Genomic DNA, 20,949 nt, shown 5'->3' with positions numbered 1-20,949 from the left:
TATCCAGTGGCTACGGAGGCCTCAGCCTCCCAAGAGCCAGTGGAGTCCCTGCTGGGACTGAGTCCCTACTCATGGTCTCATTAGGACACATTGGACTCGCTGCACTAGTGGGTGAAGATGGGCACTGGGCTGCGCCGATCCAGCTGGCAGCCCCCCAGGGCCTGCAGCAGCTGCCAGTGATGTCTCAAGTAAGGTAATGTTGAGGTCAGCTGGTAGAGAATTAAATATATACAAGGACAAAATGTTAGTTAAAGCAGAAGCTGGCGGAGATAAAGCATCAGCTGACTGGTGGGGTGGGCTGAGGCTTCACAGGATCTTTCTCCGGGTGCTCTCGGTACAGCGGTTCAGGATGAGGTCTTTGCTGGGACGGGGAGGAACAGCAGGTTGAGCTTTGGGTTTGTTCTCCTCTTGCTCGTTTTTCTCAACTGTGGGTAAAGCAGATGTACAGATGGGTCAGAGCTGTCCACCACCCAAAACCTTCATGTGAACATTCAAAAGCTTCCTATGTAATGGCCATCAAACCTCCTGCCTCTCCTCCTGTCTCAGCCTTGTGTGATGGTCTTCCCAGAGGTTGGGGTGGTGGCATAAGCCCACCGGTTCCTGGCTGGGAGCTCTGCTCAGGTGGGAGCCCAGCTCTAGGTCCGTGCAAGGAGCTGGTCTCCCTTGGGAAGGTCAAGGATCCCACACGGGGATCACCAGATCTAAAGCGTCTACCTCAATAGCAGCCTCCTTCTTTACGCACCACCTCCCTCTAGGTGCTTTGTTGACAGCTAAAGTACATGATGACAATGGTAACAGCAGCACAGGTGAGGTTAGGTGCACAGAGGAAAGCACAGGTCCTAAATGTGGGCTGACCTCCCACCAGGACCATATTCCGCTCCTTCTCTGTCAGACCTATAACCAGAGGTAAGAAACCTCATTGAAAAGAAACATCTCCCTGCACATGCTTTCCTCATAGGATAAGGGTGGACAGGCAAGGTGTGACCTTCATGTGCTGTCCTACTCCAGCAACCAGCATTGGAGGGCATGGGCCATGCCTGCAGGACTTCAGCCCGTGTTCAGGGAAAAGGCCCTGATGAGACTTACTGATGACATTGGCCTTATTCTGGAACTTTTCCTTCATGTTCCTCCGGCTCTGGATGTACTTCTTGCTGTTCCTCCTGTAGGTCTCCTGGCTGATCTGCTTCCGGCTCTGCTTGTGAATGCTCTTTGCGTTTCGGATGGTGGATCTGCCATGAATCAGAAACAAAACTTTCAGTCTCTGTGCCAGCAGCTCTCATGCCTCTTGCTTTCTCACCAAGTATTTCCCCAGCCCTGCCTCTCAAGGACCTGCTACAACAGGACTCCGTGCTTCCTCCTCTGCCTCACGCAAACCCCAATATCTGCTTTGCGGTTTTGCCCAGTGGAAGGCAACAGGTGGATGCCACCCCTCGCGGGCAGCCGTAGGTGAGATGAGATGTACAGTGTGTCAGGAGGCAGCTGGAGCGGTGCTTTGGAAGCAAGTACTGAAGGGTGAAGCCTGAGCACAAGCCTGGAAAGTAATGATGGGGATGGCGAGGTAGATTGGGCATAAGGCTGGAAGGACAAGATGAGCATGAGGTTTATCCAACAGAGTTCAAGAAAGCCCTGGAAGTGATCTATAGCTCTTGGATGGATGGACATACAGCATCTATACTGGCTGCCACACTGAGATCCCTGGTGTGGTGTTTGGCATGGCTCCCCCAACGCCCAAAGATCAGTCCCTGGGCCAGGGGAACAGAGTGTGGGGTACGTGTCAATGTGCACCTAGATGTGTGGTGTTGAACCCACAGCAGAGAAACTACTGAGAGAAGTGAAAGGCTGAGCACCTGGGGCTGTGTGGCAGAATGCAGCCACAGGGGAATCCCCAGTGCCAGGGACCGTCCCCAGGCAGGCAGACGGAGGCCACTGCTTTGTCGTCACTACCAGGGCATGAGTGATGTGTCTCCTGACATCCATCCCATGGCATCATCCTCCTGCTCTGCTCAAGGCAATGGCCTCTTGCTGTGCCCATCTGCCTTCAGCCTCTCCCTGGTTTGAGCACACATCCATCTCAAAGCAAAGCTGATGCCCACAATGGCAGGTCACCACCTTTGCAACAGGGCTCAGCCTAGGGACAGCATTCACCATGGTGGGGCAAATCACTGTCCTTGAACCAAGCCACCTCATCTCCCCCAAGGGTATCAGTAGGCATCACTGTGCTCAAATAGGTGGATCTGGGCCATTTTACACTGTCTTACACTCAATCTGTGCTCCAGCAGAGCTGAATTTTGACTTTATAGCAAGGCTGCTGTGTCTTCTTGTAGGGAAGAAAAGATAGCCACAAACTCTGCCCTTCCTAGCAGTTTTCTTTGCATCCGAATTAATGAGTTATTATTGCTTTTTATCTTTTTAATCAAAATAAAATCCCTTCCATTAGCTCAAATCCTCCCATCAGATTAGGCCATTTGGCAGCTCTGATTAGTCAAATCTCTCCTCGCTTCTCAAAGATTCAGTGGATGTACTTAGGAAATAAGGAAAAGGCCAATTTGAAGATTAAATGAGATTAGCCCAGAAAAGAAACTTTGCAGCAGGACAAGGAGAAATACACTTCACTGGAGGACCTGCTGGAGCAAGGATCGTGCAGCCCTGCACCAGAAATGCTGGGCTGCCTCTCCTGCCTGGGGAAATCAGGGAGCACAGAGCTATTTTTGCTGCAGCCCTGCAGGATCTGCCTCATGGTCTGTCTTTGCCCTGCTCATATCTCTCCTGGGCAGTTAGTTCCTCATTGCCAGGGTGAGCAAGGGACACCACAAACCATAGTCTGGTTTCATTTCACCCACCTTGAAGAAGAACTTTAGTCCTCCTTCCCCCTGCCCGAGGCTTCTCCTACCTTCGTGGAGGAGCACTCCGGTTCCTCAGCTCACTCTTCACAGAGGTATTTGCCTCCCCGGCTTTCTGCAGGTACATGGATGGGTAATAACCCGTAGTTTCATCCTTCCTGCAGTGCAACACAAAGCAACATTGCTTGCAGTCTTGGCTCTGCAACCATCACCTCCATGCCCCTGTCCCCAGCAGGATTGCTAGGTGGGCCATTTCTTCTCATGTTGCTTGCAGGGATGGGGGCTTCAACTGTCCCCTCACCTTGTGTGCCTTTGGCTCTCCATGAAAGTGTGGCTTGCGTCCCAAAAGTAAGTAGGTAGCAGACAGAGCAATGGCTCACATCTTTCAGGGTCTCACCAGCTCATATTATCTCTCCTGGGGGTTTTGCTGGGCTCCTGAAGCATTGCTCAGGGCCTGCTGCCAGACACCCTGCCATGTGCTCAAGAAATGCTCCCTGGTCGCCAGCCCGTCTCCCACTCCAGCCCAGCACACCTGCAAACACCAGGAGATCCTGCTAGACCACTTGCCTGAGCACAGGCTAGGGCAGGAGGATCCCCAGGGTTTGCAGCCATGTCATGTCTTGCTGTGAATGTGCAATCTGTGACCCTCCAGAGTACAAATGCAGCTGGGGTTCCCCTTGGGAAAGCCCGAGTTTGCAGGGCAGGCCAGGGCTGGGATGAAAGCTGAGGTTTTGCAAAGCAAAATGTGCCAGAATACTTGAAGGCAAAATAACAGACTTTTTTTTTTCCACCGGCCTCTTTTTTGGATATTTCTGAAGCCCCCAGCAGACAAAGCCCCAGCTGCAATGTTTAACATTTGGCAAAGCCACAGGCTACTAGAAGCAGCCCTGCAAAAGGAAGTGCAGCAGCACCAAACAGTCTGTGGCTTTCACAGCCCCTGTGTGGAGAACTGCTGGTTCATCCCTTCCCTCTGCCCAAATCCCACTTGCCTTATTTGTTCGTGGCATCTCTCACCTGATGACCCACCAGCCATCGAGGAGCTTGTGGATGACTTCGATGGTATCACCCTCCTTGAGGCTCAGCTCATCCTCCTCCATGGCTGTGTAGCTTTTCTGGACAATGTACTCCTCACCTGCACACAAAATCAGGACAGCAGGTTGTGTGCTATCACACCAGGGATGGGGCACATCCTCTCCAGCTGCCGAGGAGAGGAGGCACCAGAGCATCTACCCTATGTTTTAGGCAAGACCCAGGGTGCTTCAGGTCTCCAAGTTTGGATTCAGACTTGCCCCAGCCTTGTCGGTGCCTGTGGCTCAAGCCAGCCCCTCCAGCACCTCTCCAGGAGAAAGATGGTGAATGCAAGCCGTGGAAGTACACCAAGAGCATGTTTATAATTCAGGTGATTGAATGAGGAAGAAGGAAGCGTTGCACTAATAGAGTCTGTTTTGAAAACCACGAAGACAAAGCCTGAAGAGCACTGACTGATGAGTCTGCAGGATCCTCCCTCTGCTCTGTGAGATAAGGCCCCACCGACACGGTGGGGCGATGTGGAGTGCTGCTAAGGACAGCACAGAAGCCAAGTGCTAGGGAAAGCCTGCAGCTCAGTTCAGATGCTGCACCGTGCTCCTTTGCTAACCCAGCAACTCAGCATGCACCCAGCTAGCTCAGGATAGCCACTAGATGAAGATGTGCATCTGTGATCAGCCAAAACAAGCATCTAATGCTGAGTTGCAGGTCATGGGAAGCTCCTGATGTTGAGAGTAAAGCACTGAACTATGAGATTTATCCCTCCTGGCAGCTTCTACAGCAATATCTCTGTGGCCAGCGGTCCTGCTGCAGCATGGACTGCCCAGTGGAGGCCTTGCAATGAACCATCCCAGCAGGGAGCAGTGGCAGGCTGTGCTCTGGTGCACACCCTGGTTACCCCAACATTTTACCTGCATAGTTGGGCTCCTGCTCTTCAGACTCATCAGGACCATCCATTGGCTCCAGATAGGCAGCTGGCACCCAGCCCCGTTTATTCTTCAACTGGCAAAACCACCAGCCTGCAACAAAAGTAGCCGTGGGCAAGAATAGAGGGTGTTGTGGGGGCACTGAGGGGGCACCAGCGCCGGGTCTGTCCCTGGCCGGGGTAGTCGCAGGCATCCATGTGGCCTGGATGGAAGGGATGGTGCCGGGGCTGGTCTCTGTTTACATGGTGCAACCAGGGAGCTTGGCCACTTCCTCCTGTTTCTGCCGGGGCAGGAAACCTCACAGGCTGAGGCGTGTGAGGAGGAGGTTGCAGGGTTTTCTAGGATTGCCCCACACCCTCCCCAGCCAAAACTGACTGTCACATGGCTCCATGGGAATGTGAAACATGTCCCAAGGGGGTGGGAAGTGCCAAGAGGTTCAGTGCTGCTGGCTGCATTTGCTCTGAGCTTCTCCTTTCCATCAGGAGACCCTCATACAACCACCTACCCCTTAACCCGTGCACTGGCATAACCAACTCCCAGGACCACCGCACTTGGACACAAGATGCAAGGGCAGTCCACGTCCCCGCTGAAATGGTGGCCAGGAGAAGGCTGGCCCTCGGGGGCTCTCTGGAGGGACAGACACATACCACTCTCGCTCTTCTCCACTACGTCCACCATGTCCCCAGCTTTTATAGCCATCTCAGATTTGGAGCTCTTCTCATAGTCAGCAACAGCTCGGTAGGTTTGCAGGACAATGGGGCCCGTGATGTCTGTGGGAGAGAAGTGAGAGATGTTCCCTCTCCCAGCCCCTGTGCAGAAATACCCTATTTCAGGCAGGCCAAAAGCAGCTCCAGGACAGCCCAAAGCACTCTCCCAGCCTCTTCTGGTCTCAGACCAGCTGGATCCCAGGACAGGGACTCCTTCCCCCCAGAGCTGTGGTTTCCTCCCAGCTGCAGCTCTGGCACAGAGACTGTGTTCTTGGTCAGGGCATCTGCCGCGGGATGGCTGCCCCTCTCCTGGTCAGGCTTTGCTGCCGCTGAGGCAGCCACTTGCACCCCTCCAAGGCCTCTTACCAGTGGGGTTTTTCTTGGAATCCTTGGGCAGGAGGAAGACCTCAGGCTTCTTGATCCTAGATGGGTCAGAGCAAAGGTAGCTCAGTGCTGACCACCCCTCACAGCCAGCAGCGGTGCCCTCCCTGCAAGCTGCTGCCAGCGCCTGGGGCTGGGGACGCAGGATTCCCCCAAAGCGGCAGGCAGCTGGACTCACTGGCTGTCCGTGACGGGGTTTGTGTCGTCGGGACGGACCTTGAAGAAGTTCACCACATGCAGGCACCGGGAGATCTTGTGGGGCAGGTTGACCAGTGCGTAGCAGTACTCAGCCAGCGTGCCCTGCCTGCTCTGGGTTGAGCGCTGCCCATCAAACCACTTTGGGGCTGAGGGTGAGGGGAAAAAGCAGACAGAGTGCCCTGTTTTTATGAATTTCCCAAGCAGGCTGCTCCGAATCATTAATTTTGCCCTGAAAACAAGTGGATTTGGCCCCAGGGTGCTGCATGGCAGCGTGGTGCCATAAGGCAAAGCTCTGGGGGAGGGTGGCCCAGTGTCCTCCCTTGCTGCTCTGGCCCTGGCCATGGCAGGCACGCAGGGGGCCATGCATGGTGCCGAAAAAGCTGGGGAGAAGCTGACTGCAGGGCCATGGCTGTTTTGCAGAAGTGCTGCAGCTGTGGGTTCCTCGTTTTGGCAGTGTGTCTGGGGAGGCAAGTGTGGTGTGGCACCCAGCCCGGGTGCTGTGGTCAGCATTGAGGAGAGCACTGTGCAGCCAGACTCACCCCCTGCAGCCTGTGGACTCTTGCAGAGCTCATGCAACCCCAGAAAAGACCCTGTTTGACCCCAGTTCGGTTATGGGATAACTCCCACATACATGCTCAGACTAAGCCCAGCCGCTGGGCCACAAATGCAGCGACTGCACCGGGGCACAAGGAGGGACTCAGGGGACCAGCCCATGGCTAGGGGAGACATGCACATCCCTCCATCCCACTGGCCACGGCACACATACTGCAACAGCCACTCTTAACCCCCGGGCTCCAAAATGCCACTGGCAGCCTTGACCCACAGCAGTCTTGAAGCCTGCATCGGGGTGCATGTGTGCGGCCAGTGGCACCCCTGCACCCCCTGCAGCCATCCGATGTGCGTCTTGTCCCCAGTGCTTTCAGTTCCCCAAACGGGACGAGGATGCTCTGAACAGCCCTGCACGGCAGTGGCAGCACATAGGAAGGGTCCCGGCATGGCGGTGTTAGTCCGGCCCCAAGGGGAGTCTCCCCACATGGCACCCACACTGCTTCGCGGTGCAGGTTTATTCCTCCTTGAGAAGTGTTGACAACAACCTGCAGGTATTTCTCATGCTCCTTCCTGCCTCCTTTAAAGCAGGAAATTAAATAAAAGGGGGAATTTTGCTGACATGCACCATGCTTGGAGACAAACCGTCAGCACTTTGGATCAGGAGTTAATTCCCTGTCATTGAAGACATATTGCATTGCTTACTCTTACAAAATATCTGTGTTGCCATAACGGCAGTAAAAACTGATCCCACTGGTGGTATCACCAAAGGAGGGCTCAGCTCAGCACAGCTCAGGCTTTCCGAAGCCAGACCCTTTGCACCAGCCAGGGGTCGCACCCAATTCTCTGGGAAGCATCCCCAGGGAGGAATAACAGGGCCTGCAGGGCTGGTGAGTGTTAGGAGAAACCACTGCTGCTGCTCAGACAGACCTTGCTGTAGTTTTGATTTCAAGCCCAGTGGGCAGGAACCAAAATCGCACCAAGCACCTGCGTGGGAGGCAGCCGGCAGAGTGCAAGCCGCTGGGGAATTTCCCAACCAGCTGCAATTGCTATTTCAGCCCCCAGCCCCAGCGCCTGCCCCTCACCTGGCAAGGGTGGGATGATCCGTTTCTCCATGTTGATGTCCCCGGATTCAATGGGGAACATCTCCTTCAGCGCTTTCTGTGGAGCAGAGCCAGGCATGGCTGTGAAGATGGCACTGGGGGATCCCCCCATGGCACCCGCACTCCTGCCTGCATTTTGCCCCCCCTTCTCAGCGCTCACCCCGCTGCCTGCTGGCATTTGCTGGCTGGATCCCGCACCTTGACGCTGGGAGAAACCTGACAGGGGAGCACAGAGCTGGTTGCTCCCCACTTCAAGGGGCAAAGGACATTGAAACACAGGGACCCAGGAGCCTCTTGTGAGCCAGGTTTGTTTTGAGGCAATTTCAGCTGGAATTCGCCCTCCTGTTTTTCCCCATCCCAAGCCCTGGTGCGCTGGGCCAGGGGCCAGTGCCTGCCCTGGGATGACTCACGTGGAACTCGTATATCTCAGTAAAGCGGCGGTAGACGAGCTTTTCAGAGAGGTCATTCCACTTCACCAGGAACATGTAGACCTGAGAGGCAAAGCAGAGGTGCTGCAGCTCTGTGGGTGAGCACAGGACCCCGCGCTCCGCTGTGGCCAAAGCCCCCGGGGAGCCTCATGGACGTTTCCATTTCAGATAAACTGCACGCTTTTCTTCCACCACCCCAATGCGAGTAGCTCTGCCCAGGCAGCGGGGTGCTAGGGAAGCTCAGCAGGGACACAGAGGAGACAGAAACTTGCAGACAGGTGGGAATCAGAGGGAAAAGCCCTCTCCAAGCCTGTGAAGTAACCAACAGCTTGCAAAGAAGGTGCCCAAAATCTTGTGTGTTCAGGATATTTTAGCCTCTGGCTGCCTCCAGTTCATGCCAGCTGCTATGACCCCCTGAAAAAAGGATGTTCTTAAGCCCTCATTCACATTTATCTAAAGAAACATGCTGGCCAGGCTTTTTACCCCCGCCAGTCCTTGCTGCTCAGCTTGTCAGAAGATTGCTGTGTACTCACATAGTGCTGGCTGGGGAAAAACCTTTTCTCGTAGCCCAGGAGCTCGATGTGCCGGATGAAGTCATCCCCCATAGCTGCTCCCAGCTGCAGTGTCCCACTCCGGCCCCTGCTCCTGCCTCCCCGGGCGTCTTGGTGTCCTCTCCTCCCCTCTGCTTTTGCACAGCTCTGCTTCGCTGCTAAAGCTCCAGGGAAAGCGGAAGTCCCACTGCAATTGTGCCTGTAATTGTTTACCCGCTGTGGTTTGTATTGAGTCAGTGTTTCCCGTGGGGAGTCTCCAGCCCAGCCCCTCCAGCAGCTCCAGGGCTGGGGGAGGAGTCAGGCAGCAGGGAGACCTTGGGGATGCTCTGTACGCACCTCTGAAATCAGGACAGCGAACGTTCAGGGCCAGGTCAGCTGCCCCGATAGCCAAGTGGTCCCTCTGACCACTGATGCTGCCCCGTGATGGCACAGGGTGCTGCAGCGCCCACTTCGCAGAGGGTCAAGGACAGGCAAATGCCTTGGCAATGGCAACCAGAGGAGTCTTTACCCTCTCGAGCAGAACTGGACGGGCTGAATGAAGCATGTAACATGCTCCCTGAGCTCAGGGATGGCACCACAGTCCTCTGTATGGCTGGGAGACCGTCCCATGCACCCGGGGCTCCTGCCCTTGCATCACCATTTCCTTTCAGTCACCTGCAGCTTCCCTAAAATCTGCCGTCAATAGGCCCTTGAGGGCCTGAACCCGCTTCAGCACCATGGCTCTGCTCACTGCCATACCTGGGCACAGCACTGCATGGGAGCACTGGTCACGGGGGACCCCAAGCATGGGGAAACCCCAGGGTAGGCTGGAGATGGACCCCTGCCTCCCACTGGGAGAGCATGAGGGTCCCCAGCAACACCCCTTATTAGCTGTAAAGAAAAAAGCTTGCCCTGACTGCATTAAAAAAATCAAATACTAACTATAGCTTTCCCCTGAATCTCAAGTATGGTGCTTTGCAGGTGTTGAGATCAGAAACATGGTCATTTAAATTTGGTTTCTTGTTATTTTAACATGGGGACTTCCCTGTATGCAAGGCAAAATTATACAACCAGTAATATTAAAAAAGATACCTCCAGGACTGTTCGGATTCTGCTCAATTAATAGCTGGATCACTGCTTCTTATGCAGAACGACCACAAACTCTGTCATGAAAACTAATTTCATAATTACAATTGTTTGTACTAAATCTAAAACTGCTTTACAGACCATGCATTACTGGAAGCCACTTAATTCACATGCTTCTTCCTGTTTCCTCATAGCTCATCTTGTGATGTGAGAAATGAAACGCAACTTGTAGATCTCACTGCTGGCGATGGGTTAGTTCACAGTGAGATGCAACGCCTAACTCCATATGATACACTGCTTAGTGTTTCCACCAACTGTCCCATAGTTACTAGGTACCACAAAGCATAATTTTAGAAGCAAATTTGTGGAAGGAGTAATGATCCATCTGATAAACAAGCTGAGTTTACGGAGTTCATGAGCTGATTCATGTTTTGGGAAACAAGCCTGGCATCTGAATGCAGGACGTGATTTTTGAGAGAGATGGAGAACTTCCACCTGCCTCAAGATGGAGAGTTGGTAGCAATGCTTTGCAGCAATGCACCACTGCTTTGGAGTGAGAACAGCAGACACGGGACTTAAGGTGACAGATTTCAATCAAGGTTATTGAAGATGAAGCGCTAGAGGTTTAAAGCTTCTAGGGAAATGGACTATCCTCTTTTCTGTAGTGCTCCTCCCAAAACAACTACCAAAACCTCCTAGAAATTAAAAGCTGAAGAAAGGAATGCCAATCTGACTTTGTTCAAAATGTAATTTTTGATTTTTTGGTAGTTTATATTTAAGCTTAATTCAATCCAGAGCCAAGGGAGGCCTTGCTTATGTCACTGATGGCAAACTGCTGTGTGTGAACAGTACTACATGCTCTAAGAGCTGTTGCAAAATCACAAAAATGAAAGTCTGCCCTCTTCCTTAGCAGTGTGTCGCTGACAAGACAGGTAAGAAAAGAAACAAAAGAGAAAGGGTTCAAGTTTTGTATGTGTAAATCTTGAAATCCCAAAGGAAAAACACTGGCCAGCAGCTGCATGACAGAGGTGCTTGGACCTCATCTGACATCTAGTGGTTACCGCTGCGAGAAAAGGCAGGGTGTCATACCCAAGGAACACCAGGCTCCACCATAGACACCCTGGATCCTATACTACTTGGATCCAAAATTCCTGTTTAAGAGAAAGGAGACAGCCCAAGGCACAGGACAGGCTTTTAAAGTTCAGTAAAACATGGGGAATAAATACTTGTCTGCTACTTCATCACCACAAAGCTTCTCTGCTGGAACAAAAAATATTCAAAGCTCTGGTAAATTGTTGCAATTTTATTTATTTACTTGCTTAGTAGTACAGCCAAGGCTTTTTAGGGCATTATCACTCAATACCCGAAGAGTGACACACCTCATGTATTACTAGTTTGGAAATTAGTGAAATTTTCATACACGTCAACATCGTAAAAGTCTGCTACCTGTTAGGACTATATACAGAGATAGATAATTTTTTAATATAAAATTGATATTTGGAAGGTATAAATATTGGTGCAATTATTTTGTCAGTCTAATTTCTCTCTACTGGATATAACTCAAAACGTCTGAGACGAAAAAGAGACTTCAGTGTTGAATGCTGATGCACCCATCAGCATTACTGCAAGCCCAGCAGCGGGACGGACACGCCGCACACCGCCCCCCTAACTTCCAGCATCACATAAGGACTCCAGTCCTTCCAGCAGAACCACTGCATCAGTTTTCACTGCATTTTTTTTTCAGCTCCTGCACGTGAAGTTGCAGGATGTTCATGCTCTGCTGTTACATGCTTGACAAGGCAGTAGCCTGCAATTACGTATTTTCACGGTTCTTTTGCTATGATGCCTCGCCCTCATTTTGAGTGAGCACTGACGACTCCATCAGCAATATATAGCCTTACTGGGCAGGCAGGTGTGCAAAATGTGCCTCCTAAAGATAGCTGCAAGTGAAGAAGGGATGGACCATCCTTCCGCTTTTTCAAAAGGGGAAGTTGAAAGCCAGCTGAAAACCCCGGGAAAGCTGCATTAACTCATTTCCCAATTATAAACATTCCTAGCAGCAAGTGCAAAACTGGCCATTGCCCTGATAACAACCTGTTTATGGAGGTACGTTAACTGAGCACGTCTCTTAATCTGATCAGCAGTGAAATACATCAGTGGTTATAATTTGGGACAGTACCCATACGGCTGAGAGTTAACAGCTAAGTTAAGTCAACAGGCTTGTTCCCATGGGACTGAGATGGGGCTGTTTGCTGAGGCAGGAAGGCAGCACTGCATCGGCTACCACTGGTTCCCATCTGCAGAGCTGGAAGGTACAACAGGACAAGCATTTTCAAAATGACTCAGAGTGGAGCTAACCCTGCTCCTACTGACATCAACAGCACAAGGTCTGAATATTTAAGTGCGAGCACCTAGATCTGCACGGAGCAATTGTGAAAATGCAAGCACATGTCCTACAGCTCTCCCTTGCCTACAGAATGACAGAGCATGTGCTGCTCTGAATTAATCTGCTGGATTTCAGGCTGCTCCCAGGGAACAGACACTGTACCTAATTGAATTTAAGGCTTCAAAATTTTCCTTGAAGATACAACAACCTCACCCACCTGGAGCTGGATTTCTGTCTGAAAGTCATGACTGGAACTTGCTTCCTTTGCTGGAATGAATAACTATGCTACAACATGTTCTACCTGCCTACAGAATTACTGCTAGAACTTGATTTGTTGTAAAATATGTAAAGGTATACTGCATGGACAGTCATGAAAACCATCAGAAAGGTCTTTATTTCTTAATCAGGGAATAAGGTTTACCATTTGTGCATAATGCAGTCATCCCAAACTCATGCCAATAAAAGAGAAACCTTTACAATAATCTGCACCTTCTCTATAGAGATTATCATACAGCCAGAACTTTATATCTCTTATGGTTTGTGAAACTTAAAAAAAAAAAAAAATGCTTACATGAGTGTCTTACATGATGCAGGGCATAACCAGGACTACAGAGGACTAACTTTTGACATAGTAGGACTTACAGCAGCTTGTAGCATACGTTTCCATAACTAGTTCTAAATGAACAGAAAGGCATCCCCCACAGCCTTCAGGAGAAAAGCTCTCACAGAGGTCCATGTGAGTTTTGCCTACATTAGGAGTGCAAGACCAGACCCACCATATATAAACCATGTGATATTCTGATAAAACATGCACTTACTACTTTGAATTAATGGAACAAACTATAACAGGGTTTAATTTAAATCGGTTCCTAATCCACACACTGAAATACTGACCATTTCACAGTCCATCTCATTAATGCGTACTAACGGTCAAGTGAACCAGTTTATCTTTTATTTATGAAAAACGTATGAATTGTGATAGATATAATAGGAAAAATTAGTTCAAATATACAGATACTATTTTCCAATCAGCCATTAAAGGAGTAAGAATGAAAAATTAATGATATTTTTTTTTCCCCCAAGTAAAACTAACAAACTGAACTACTTGCAGGAATTTTTCTTCATTACAAAAGCTGAGATGCATTCAGGTACAGTGAAATTCAGCTTTATTGGGAAATGTGGACAGCCTCTGTTAAGTCCCTGTTGATTTTAATCCCTGTCATCTCCCCAGCATTGCTGCATCAAATTTAGTCCTTATAATATATTCCAAAGTAAAACCAGCCATTCCAAATCTACAGTCATTCTTTGCTTTAAGTCAATTCACAGAACTGCTGAAAAAGTAGACATTTCTATCTAAAAGTACAAAAAGGGTTTGTATAGAAGGTACTTCTCTTATACAGTTATATTACACAGCTCAAGACAGTCCCGGCAGGCTCTTCTCAGAACTGGATACTTCTGACTAGGTAAGAAAAATTACAAAAGTGAGTTAGTTTCATTGCAGCTCTGCATTCTGCTACAAATATGAGTAGTTTGCATTGCCTTTTCGAGTTCTTTAGGCCTAGGTTCAGAAAACATGGAGAAGCTGAATATTGCTCCCAATAAATATGAGATCAAATATGTGCCTGAATGGTCTCTCTAAGAATTTAGATCAAATATATGCTTTAGTATAAATTTAGTGCATGGCCTACAGCATCCAAAAATCCAAACCACTGCAGCACCAAATTGTGAAGCCATTGCTCAGGCAAAATTTCCATGACCTTTAATGGATGAGTTAGTTAGCTTTTTATATCTCCACTGGGTGAAGTGCTTCCCATGACAAATCAAAAGGTTTTCTTTAGCACATTTTCTCCTGACATGTTCAGTTTTATGACAAATATTTCCAAAGCAGACTTCACCAATTCATTAGGAAGACTACTGCTGTCCTTATAATTCTCAGGGCACAGACAGTTGGTATGCTGGTATGTCTGTCTCTGCCAGCTTCTACCAAAGAATTTCTGGATTTGTCCCTTCAGTCCTTCATCCCGATGCCATCAGCAGCCCTCCATGTGCCAGGCTGTGTTTATGCTGCACGGATGGAGGGCCACGGCCAAGGCTGTCCTTGTCTCCAAAAAGCTGGGTGGTGCCAGGAGTGAAACCCGCAGGCTCCAGGCTGCCCCAGCCACTGGCTCATGCGAGGGGCAAACCGCATTATCACTCTCAGCTGCTCAGGCTGACAGAAATGAAGAACCAGAGCTTGGTTTTGCTGATTGCCTGTCTGTGCCCTCAGAACTGGAATAGTACACAGATGTTTTCTTCTCTGGGATGAATAAAATGTTTTCTTACTAAAGCTAGACAGGTTACAGCTCAAGTGTACTAAACAAATGCATCCAACTTTGTATCAATCAAATCAGATTACTAAAGTATCAAACACTACTCAACGAGGAAAATATTTGGAGTATTATCAAAAAACTGAAATGGGAAAAAGTACTACAGAGCTGTGATAACTTAAAATTGCCATTTTCTCTGAACAAAGCATACAGACTCACAACCATGTGGGTCAGCCTTTTACATTTGGTGACATGGTAACATCACTAGCACTGTTCTCCACCTCCACCAAAATGTCATTTTTAGGAATGAGTGAAGTTAAAAATAGTATAAGAGAAAGATTCAGACATTTCTGCATACTGGAAAAGAAAAAAAGCTTAAAGGAAGTTGGTTTGTCATCACGGCTAATAGCTTTACCAAGTGTCCCAAGCTTAGACAATATCGCAATCATAGTCAAGAGCCTTCCTGCTCAATTACAATTTGGAAATATATAGGCTTTACCAAGAATAACAATGGTCTTTCACACAACCATGTTAGAGCTCTTCATAAACACTAATTCCCTAAGCTTTCATTTACTCTGCCTCTGAGGTATGTAATTATCATCACCCATTTTTATTTATAGGCCACATTTTCCTAGGAATGACTGCCTCACAAATTTGAACGCAGCGTGCTTTACATTATATTTGGGTAAGGTAGTGAAAACATCCTACATTTTACAGGTGAGAACCAAGACAAATAAAATAATTCACAAGTAAAGGACTGGCACCTTCTGGCACTCAGTCCTGTATCTCAGGCCTCTTCTCCCCACCCCAAACATAAAGATGTTATTCCTTGACAGGTGTTGACTTCAAGAAACACTAAATTCTTTTACCCAGTATTGATGAAGTCTACCACGTTGGGTCTGGTTCTTGCTTTATTTGAGAATTTTCTTCTGTTTCTGTAATATCTGTTGAAAAAGCAGTAATGAATGAAGAAAAAAGGAAAACTCTCAACCAATTTTGTTGTTATTGTTGTACTTAATAAATAAAAAATTATGAAAATATAAAAAGCATTCATTTATCATTTTAAACTATCGATAAATAAAAACATATTCACAACAATCTGAATCTGTGGAAATTACCACATTGACTTCACTGTAAAGCAGCCTGGGATCTTAGAGAACTCTAGTTTCTTAAAGAACAGAAATAAAAATTGGTATTAGAAGTGTATGAAACTTTAACATGCTCTTTATGCAGCTGAAATACTCACTAGGCAAGAAAGGAACTTAATCCAAAAAGGAAACAACATATAACCAGTGAAAAAACATCAGATATATCACTGTTTTGGTCTGCATCCTGCTCTTCAGTCCTTCTCCCTCCTCTTTGTCAATCCCCAGCGCCATTCCTTCCTCCACCCTCCTCATCAGATATGCAGTGCAGGGTGAAGCTTTTCAAACGCTCACATGTAAGTCTGTAGCCCATGATTTCAAATACTTCAGGCATGACCATTGCTTTACATTTTTTAAGATGCTGTCTTCCAAAGCTAGCTAACAACAGCTGAACCTACTTGTGCTCAAGTCATGCCTTCTGGGTTAGTTATTAAACTAACATTCACTGCACAAACTCTTGCTTTCACAGCACTGACTATTTTCCAGGGTTTTTTTCCGTCTGTAGAACTGCTTCTTTTCTTGACACCGGCTTTTGCATTATTATATTTCAATCTGTCCAAAACAAATTTTGACCCTAGCTAATTTTTCTTCTTCAGTGCACAGTATCACATAGAAAGGCATTATGATATGCTTAAAAAAAAAAAAAAAAAAAAAAAAAAGAGATAAAGACATTTTATCTTGTTGGCTAAAGCATTCATCATCTTTTGATACAAATCTTTTTTCATTTCCAGGAGACTTCATTACAAAATCTTTGCTTTTTCTTGTTCACAGGGATGCTTGGAGGTAAATCAAAGAAATCTTGTGCCTGTATAGCACTGCCTATATGACCAGGAGCCTGATTTTGTTCTTTGTATAAACAGAGAATGTGATGTTGGAAGGAAATTGGTTTTTTACTGAAGTTGTTTGGAAGGTTTCGGGCTAAGGTAATTCATCATTACAAAGCCAAGCCATTTCACTGCATGATCATTTTATACTTTCCAGCCTAGTTCTGAAGCGATTTTGAACTCTTTAGCAATTGCATGCCTTATCTCAAGATCATTCTTCTGGTAACTGGGTCTAAATCCAGTTTTGGATGACAAATTCAAAACCACGTTTGTCTATTTCTTCAAAACAATCACTGTGCAGGCTAGATCTCCTCTGCGTGAGGGTATTCAGGAACAACTCGTGCACTCCATCTAACAGTTTCAGTGATCCCGCATAGTTTTGGTATCATAAAGACATTTGATGCTCCAGCTTTCAGTAACTGTGAACTTAAAATCTGCAGCTCAGCTCTTCTGTGACTCTAACGCTTTCTTTTTTTCTTGAATGTTGCAACAGGATTGATCTATATTCTGAGAAAGACCTACTCGTAACGCTGAGTGAACCTGTAACTGAGTTTGTAACAGTAGTTCTGGCTGAGCATGTTGCCTTGTCTCTGCGTCCAGTGGCATGCTAGGGAAACTGAAGCAACAGACTAGAAAGGGCATTTCCATGGAAAAGGATACAAAGAATGGGAGTGCTGAGATTTCCTGCTTTCTCTTTTGGGGGAATCTAAGCAGGATTAGGGAATGAACTCAAGTCAAGAGTTTTAAGATGACAAGTGCTGATGCACAGCAGCATCCATCCCAGTGCTGTTACATTGCTGTCAAGCTGCTACTGACACATCAGAGAGCCCCTCTCAGGACTACCTAGCACGAAGGCAGCATCCCATCAAAATGACAGCACCTCAGATCCCCCATGCCAGCCACGCCAGAGGCAGCCACAGCCATCCAGGGCCATGCTGACAAGCTGGGGCTATAGCAGAGGCAGCATTTACAGGACCAGAGCACACAGCAGACACCAGCATCCCAATTCTCAGGTCAATTCAGTATTCCTAATGCTCCAAGACCATATGCAAAAGCACAGGGTGGGTAGAAGAGCCACAGCCTCCTTGGTCTCACATATATCAACATCTGAAAAAGGTACTACTCAAGTATATTCTTGGACAATAAGAAAGTTGGATGTTTTTCAGAGCTTAAGTTCTGGAAGAACAACAATACTCCCCCTCCCCAACACAGTATATTCAGGCCAATATGGCATTCAAATTTCCTGATGATGGCAATCATTCACTTGCATAAATTGTGGACTACCACGCTGAATAACTAGATGCATCACTCAGGATATGAGCAATCACTCAAACCCTATATATAGTCATGACTCACCAACCAAGAACAACAATTCATAAAACTCCTCTGTAAAATTATTTGAATAATTTTGCTGCAGGGTATTTTTCACATGATGCAGCATGATATTAATACAGATGAAAAAATGTCCTGGGAACCAACAAAAACCTTTTTTTTGTTTTGATTGACCTGTCTCCTTTAAAAAAAGATGCAACTTTGTTAAAAATTACTTAAAAATATTTGTTGATAATAACTGAAGACAAACACTTACCTCCTACTGATACTTCTATTTGGCTTGGTTCAGCTGGCTCTTCAATGAAAAAAAAAATCAGTCAAATGAATACGAATATAGTTTCAACAATATGAATCAGGTAAGCATCTTAGAAAATTAGGGAAATTAAGTTTTCCCTGAAAAAAACAGCCTCATCTTTTTCTTATGATCAGACTCAAATATCTTTGTCTGAGATAAATGTGTCTAAGTTTCTATAATCTGCAGCAAAATATAAAAAATACCCAAACATTTATTACATTACACTATCTAACACATTCTCTTCCAAGTCTGGTTCACTGTGGCAGACATATCATCAAGTCCTAGCAGAACATAATGTGCACTTGCACAGAATATACCAAGTTTAGAACAGCTTTACTCGAACCGCTTAAATGTAAAACTGTATTAAAAAAAAAAAAGTCATCACTTCTGGTTAGTATTGTCTTTAATGGTGAGTATGTGTATTTTGGGGGAGAGTGGGAAGGTGCAGAATTCCACCTTCCACCGCCTCCAAATGTAAACAGAGGAGCCAGTAGTTTCCTTTATAATTACTTCCACTATACAAGTGTCCCTTACTCTTAAAATGTTCATCGAACGTTTTCTCTTAGTTTCCCTGTTTCTTTGAGTAACGGTTTATTCAGTCAATTTCAGAAGTCTTTCCTGCACTACACCAACTTGGGAAATGCATTTTTAAAAGGTCTGCAAACATTTAGAAACTCTATTGAGTCAAAAGGAAGTTGCTCAACTACAGTTACTTTAGCTATTCATAGCATAAAGCTAAGTTCTTCATTCAGACTAAGCTGGTGATGTGTGTGCAGTCTAGACCCAGTCCAGCAGGGGTTACAGAGCTGTGCAATGGGCAGAAATTCCATCAAGACCCCATTCTAGGTTCTTACATGTTACACAGGCAAAATTCACTTGGCTGAACATCTATCTGGTGCAGGCACACACATACTTTGAGTTAAGCAGACATCAATAAAAGCATACTGAATTGACTTTACACGTTGCCCCTACTAATCCTTCTTCTCAGCTCACTCATCATCTGTGAAAATCAAATCAAGGAACACGCCAATGACACAGCTTGAAAGAATTAATGGTTCTATTAATTTATTAATATTTAATAGCTATAAAAGTCACCATCATACACTATCTGTCAAAATAAAAAGGCTCATCATGAGCAGCGTGTACCCAGGACATGACTACTAATATCGTCTGTCAATAAAATTAAGAACTCCGCACCCTACCCCTTCTGCAAGGACATGCATCACGCTCTGCATCACCTGGTAGTACTGGTGCTGCCGCTGGTGCTGTTGGTGGTGCTTCTGCTTCAGCTTTTTCCATCAGCTCTAAGATTAGACATGATCACTGTTTAACTTCACAATGAAAATGATCCCACACGTAACACAAGGGCAATCTTACTTCTTGAATCTGCAAATCCTGAAACTTGTTGCACGAACAGGTTACTAACACTTGTGATTGAGCTGCAGTTCAGTATTTTTTATTACAGAGAAAACATTCACTATCTTGCCTGCAAGCACCAAAAATTTCCTTGCAAGTTCTCACACGTTCTTCAGAACAAGAATAAACCATCATTCCTACATAAGCAGTAGGCTCAGAGCCTTTCAATCATTCACCTCAGTATCTATCAATATCAGATAATTCTGATCATCATGAATAGACATGGATACTGCATAAAAATCATATGTTCAATAACCAATCTGCTCCTCCAGTGATGGAAGATGATTGGAATGTTGTTTTTATGAATGTTGTTTTTATTCAGCATATTAGCTAGCCTCAGTCTCAACACATGCTGAAAGTTATGCTGGACAGACAACAGTTTAATAGATTCTTTCATTTCTAATTCAATTCTCTGGAAATGCTATTACACACTTATCTGCCTAGAAAGTTCCCTCTTACAAAGTGATCTCTTTCCCACCTAAGAAGGGGTGCCTAGGACTGGTAAGCAGGTCAACTAGAATACCTTCCTGAGAACACTTCGTACTTGCAGTTCATAGACCTCAGTGTGTTAGCTGGAATATAGAATCATAGAATCATTTAGGTTGAAGAAGACCTTTAAGATCATCGAGTATGGTGGTGGCTGGATGCAGATGAATAAATGCTGGGTTGCTAAGGCTCAGGCTGGGTAAGGCCAAATGAACAGTAGGTTATTTGGCCTCTGAATTTCTAATCTCACATTGGCTCAGAAAGAACATGACACAAGGGACACTGCAATGACAGTGTTCTGCAGTTTGTTTTTTCTCTTAAATAAGATCTAAAAAACCAGGTCACAATTATTTTAGGCAACTGAAAATACTAAGACTTTTTTTTTTTCCCCTCTCAAGTGATTTCATTAACATGGCCAAACTGGCCATGGCACTTCAGGTAATTATACTCTGCCTCTCTAAACTGTTACAGTTTCAGCAGAATGCAGAATTTTTCACTGGAACACAGTTGTGCAGCTACTGGAAAGTTCTTGCTTATTAACTACTACTGCAATGGATCCGAACCTAAAATGCAGACACTCCCATGTAAGTCTGTTGCTCAGTCAGGGTCCTAAATCTCTTTGGGACTCTGCAGCTGAAAAATACAAAATCAGTATCTTGCATTTTCATATCAAAGTTAATGCTAATCTTATACTGTTCTGTAAATTTATCACACTGCTCTCAAGTTAATTGGACATGCATGTTTAGTCAGAAAATCTTAATGAGACAGACACAGACAAAAGAGTTATACACAGAACTTAACTACTGTGGAGGCTCTGCCACTAAGCCAAAAAGTAGAAAACGAATCTTGGTAAGTTACAAAGATACATTTCCCATCAGTGTTTCATAAATACTTACGATTGTTAATCACAAGTCCTGGAAATGGTCTATAAAAAGAAAAAAAGTAAAAAAAAAAAAAAGGTCAGTGATTCTAAATATACTGCATGGGG

The 20,949-nt window shown here is 46.4% G+C and overlaps 2 protein-coding genes across 6 annotated transcripts in view; both read right to left on the bottom strand.

The window, feature by feature from the left end:
- Nucleotides 1–8,840, bottom strand: NCF1 (neutrophil cytosolic factor 1). The gene is made up of 11 exons (XM_009480274.2): nucleotides 8,689–8,840; nucleotides 8,138–8,218; nucleotides 7,710–7,785; nucleotides 6,059–6,224; nucleotides 5,866–5,921; nucleotides 5,440–5,562; nucleotides 4,778–4,885; nucleotides 3,855–3,972; nucleotides 2,891–2,998; nucleotides 1,087–1,229; nucleotides 1–425 (listed from the first exon to the last, which is right to left on the bottom strand). Exons 1-11 carry the CDS (start codon nucleotides 8,758–8,760, stop codon nucleotides 307–309), a joined length of 1,170 nt encoding a protein of 389 aa, XP_009478549.2. The 5' UTR covers nucleotides 8,761–8,840; the 3' UTR covers nucleotides 1–306.
- Nucleotides 8,841–13,156: 4,316 nt separating this feature from the next.
- GTF2I (general transcription factor IIi) overlaps nucleotides 13,157–20,949 on the bottom strand; it is a 79,482-nt gene continuing 71,689 nt past the window's right edge. For 4 of the 5 annotated variants that reach the window (XM_075720284.1, XM_075720285.1, XM_075720287.1 and 1 more), the window contains 5 exons: nucleotides 20,858–20,886; nucleotides 19,298–19,363; nucleotides 18,021–18,059; nucleotides 15,333–15,407; nucleotides 13,157–13,616 (listed from right to left, as the gene is read on the bottom strand). In XM_075720284.1, the coding sequence (XP_075576399.1) occupies nucleotides 15,349–15,407; nucleotides 18,021–18,059; nucleotides 19,298–19,363; nucleotides 20,858–20,886 (193 nt within the window). In that variant the 3' untranslated portion in view covers nucleotides 13,157–13,616; nucleotides 15,333–15,348. Of the gene's footprint in view, nucleotides 13,617–15,332; nucleotides 15,408–18,020; nucleotides 18,069–19,297; nucleotides 19,364–20,857; nucleotides 20,887–20,949 lie in introns of all 5 variants that reach the window. The other variant, XM_075720286.1, reaches the window with a different exon arrangement.

The sequence above is a fragment of the Pelecanus crispus genome, chromosome 12 (genome assembly GCF_030463565.1).
Source record: "Pelecanus crispus isolate bPelCri1 chromosome 12, bPelCri1.pri, whole genome shotgun sequence".
Lineage (NCBI taxonomy): Eukaryota > Metazoa > Chordata > Aves > Pelecaniformes > Pelecanidae > Pelecanus > Pelecanus crispus.
Note: the sequence above shows the minus strand (reverse complement) of the source record. Positions and strands in the feature narration are given on the sequence as shown.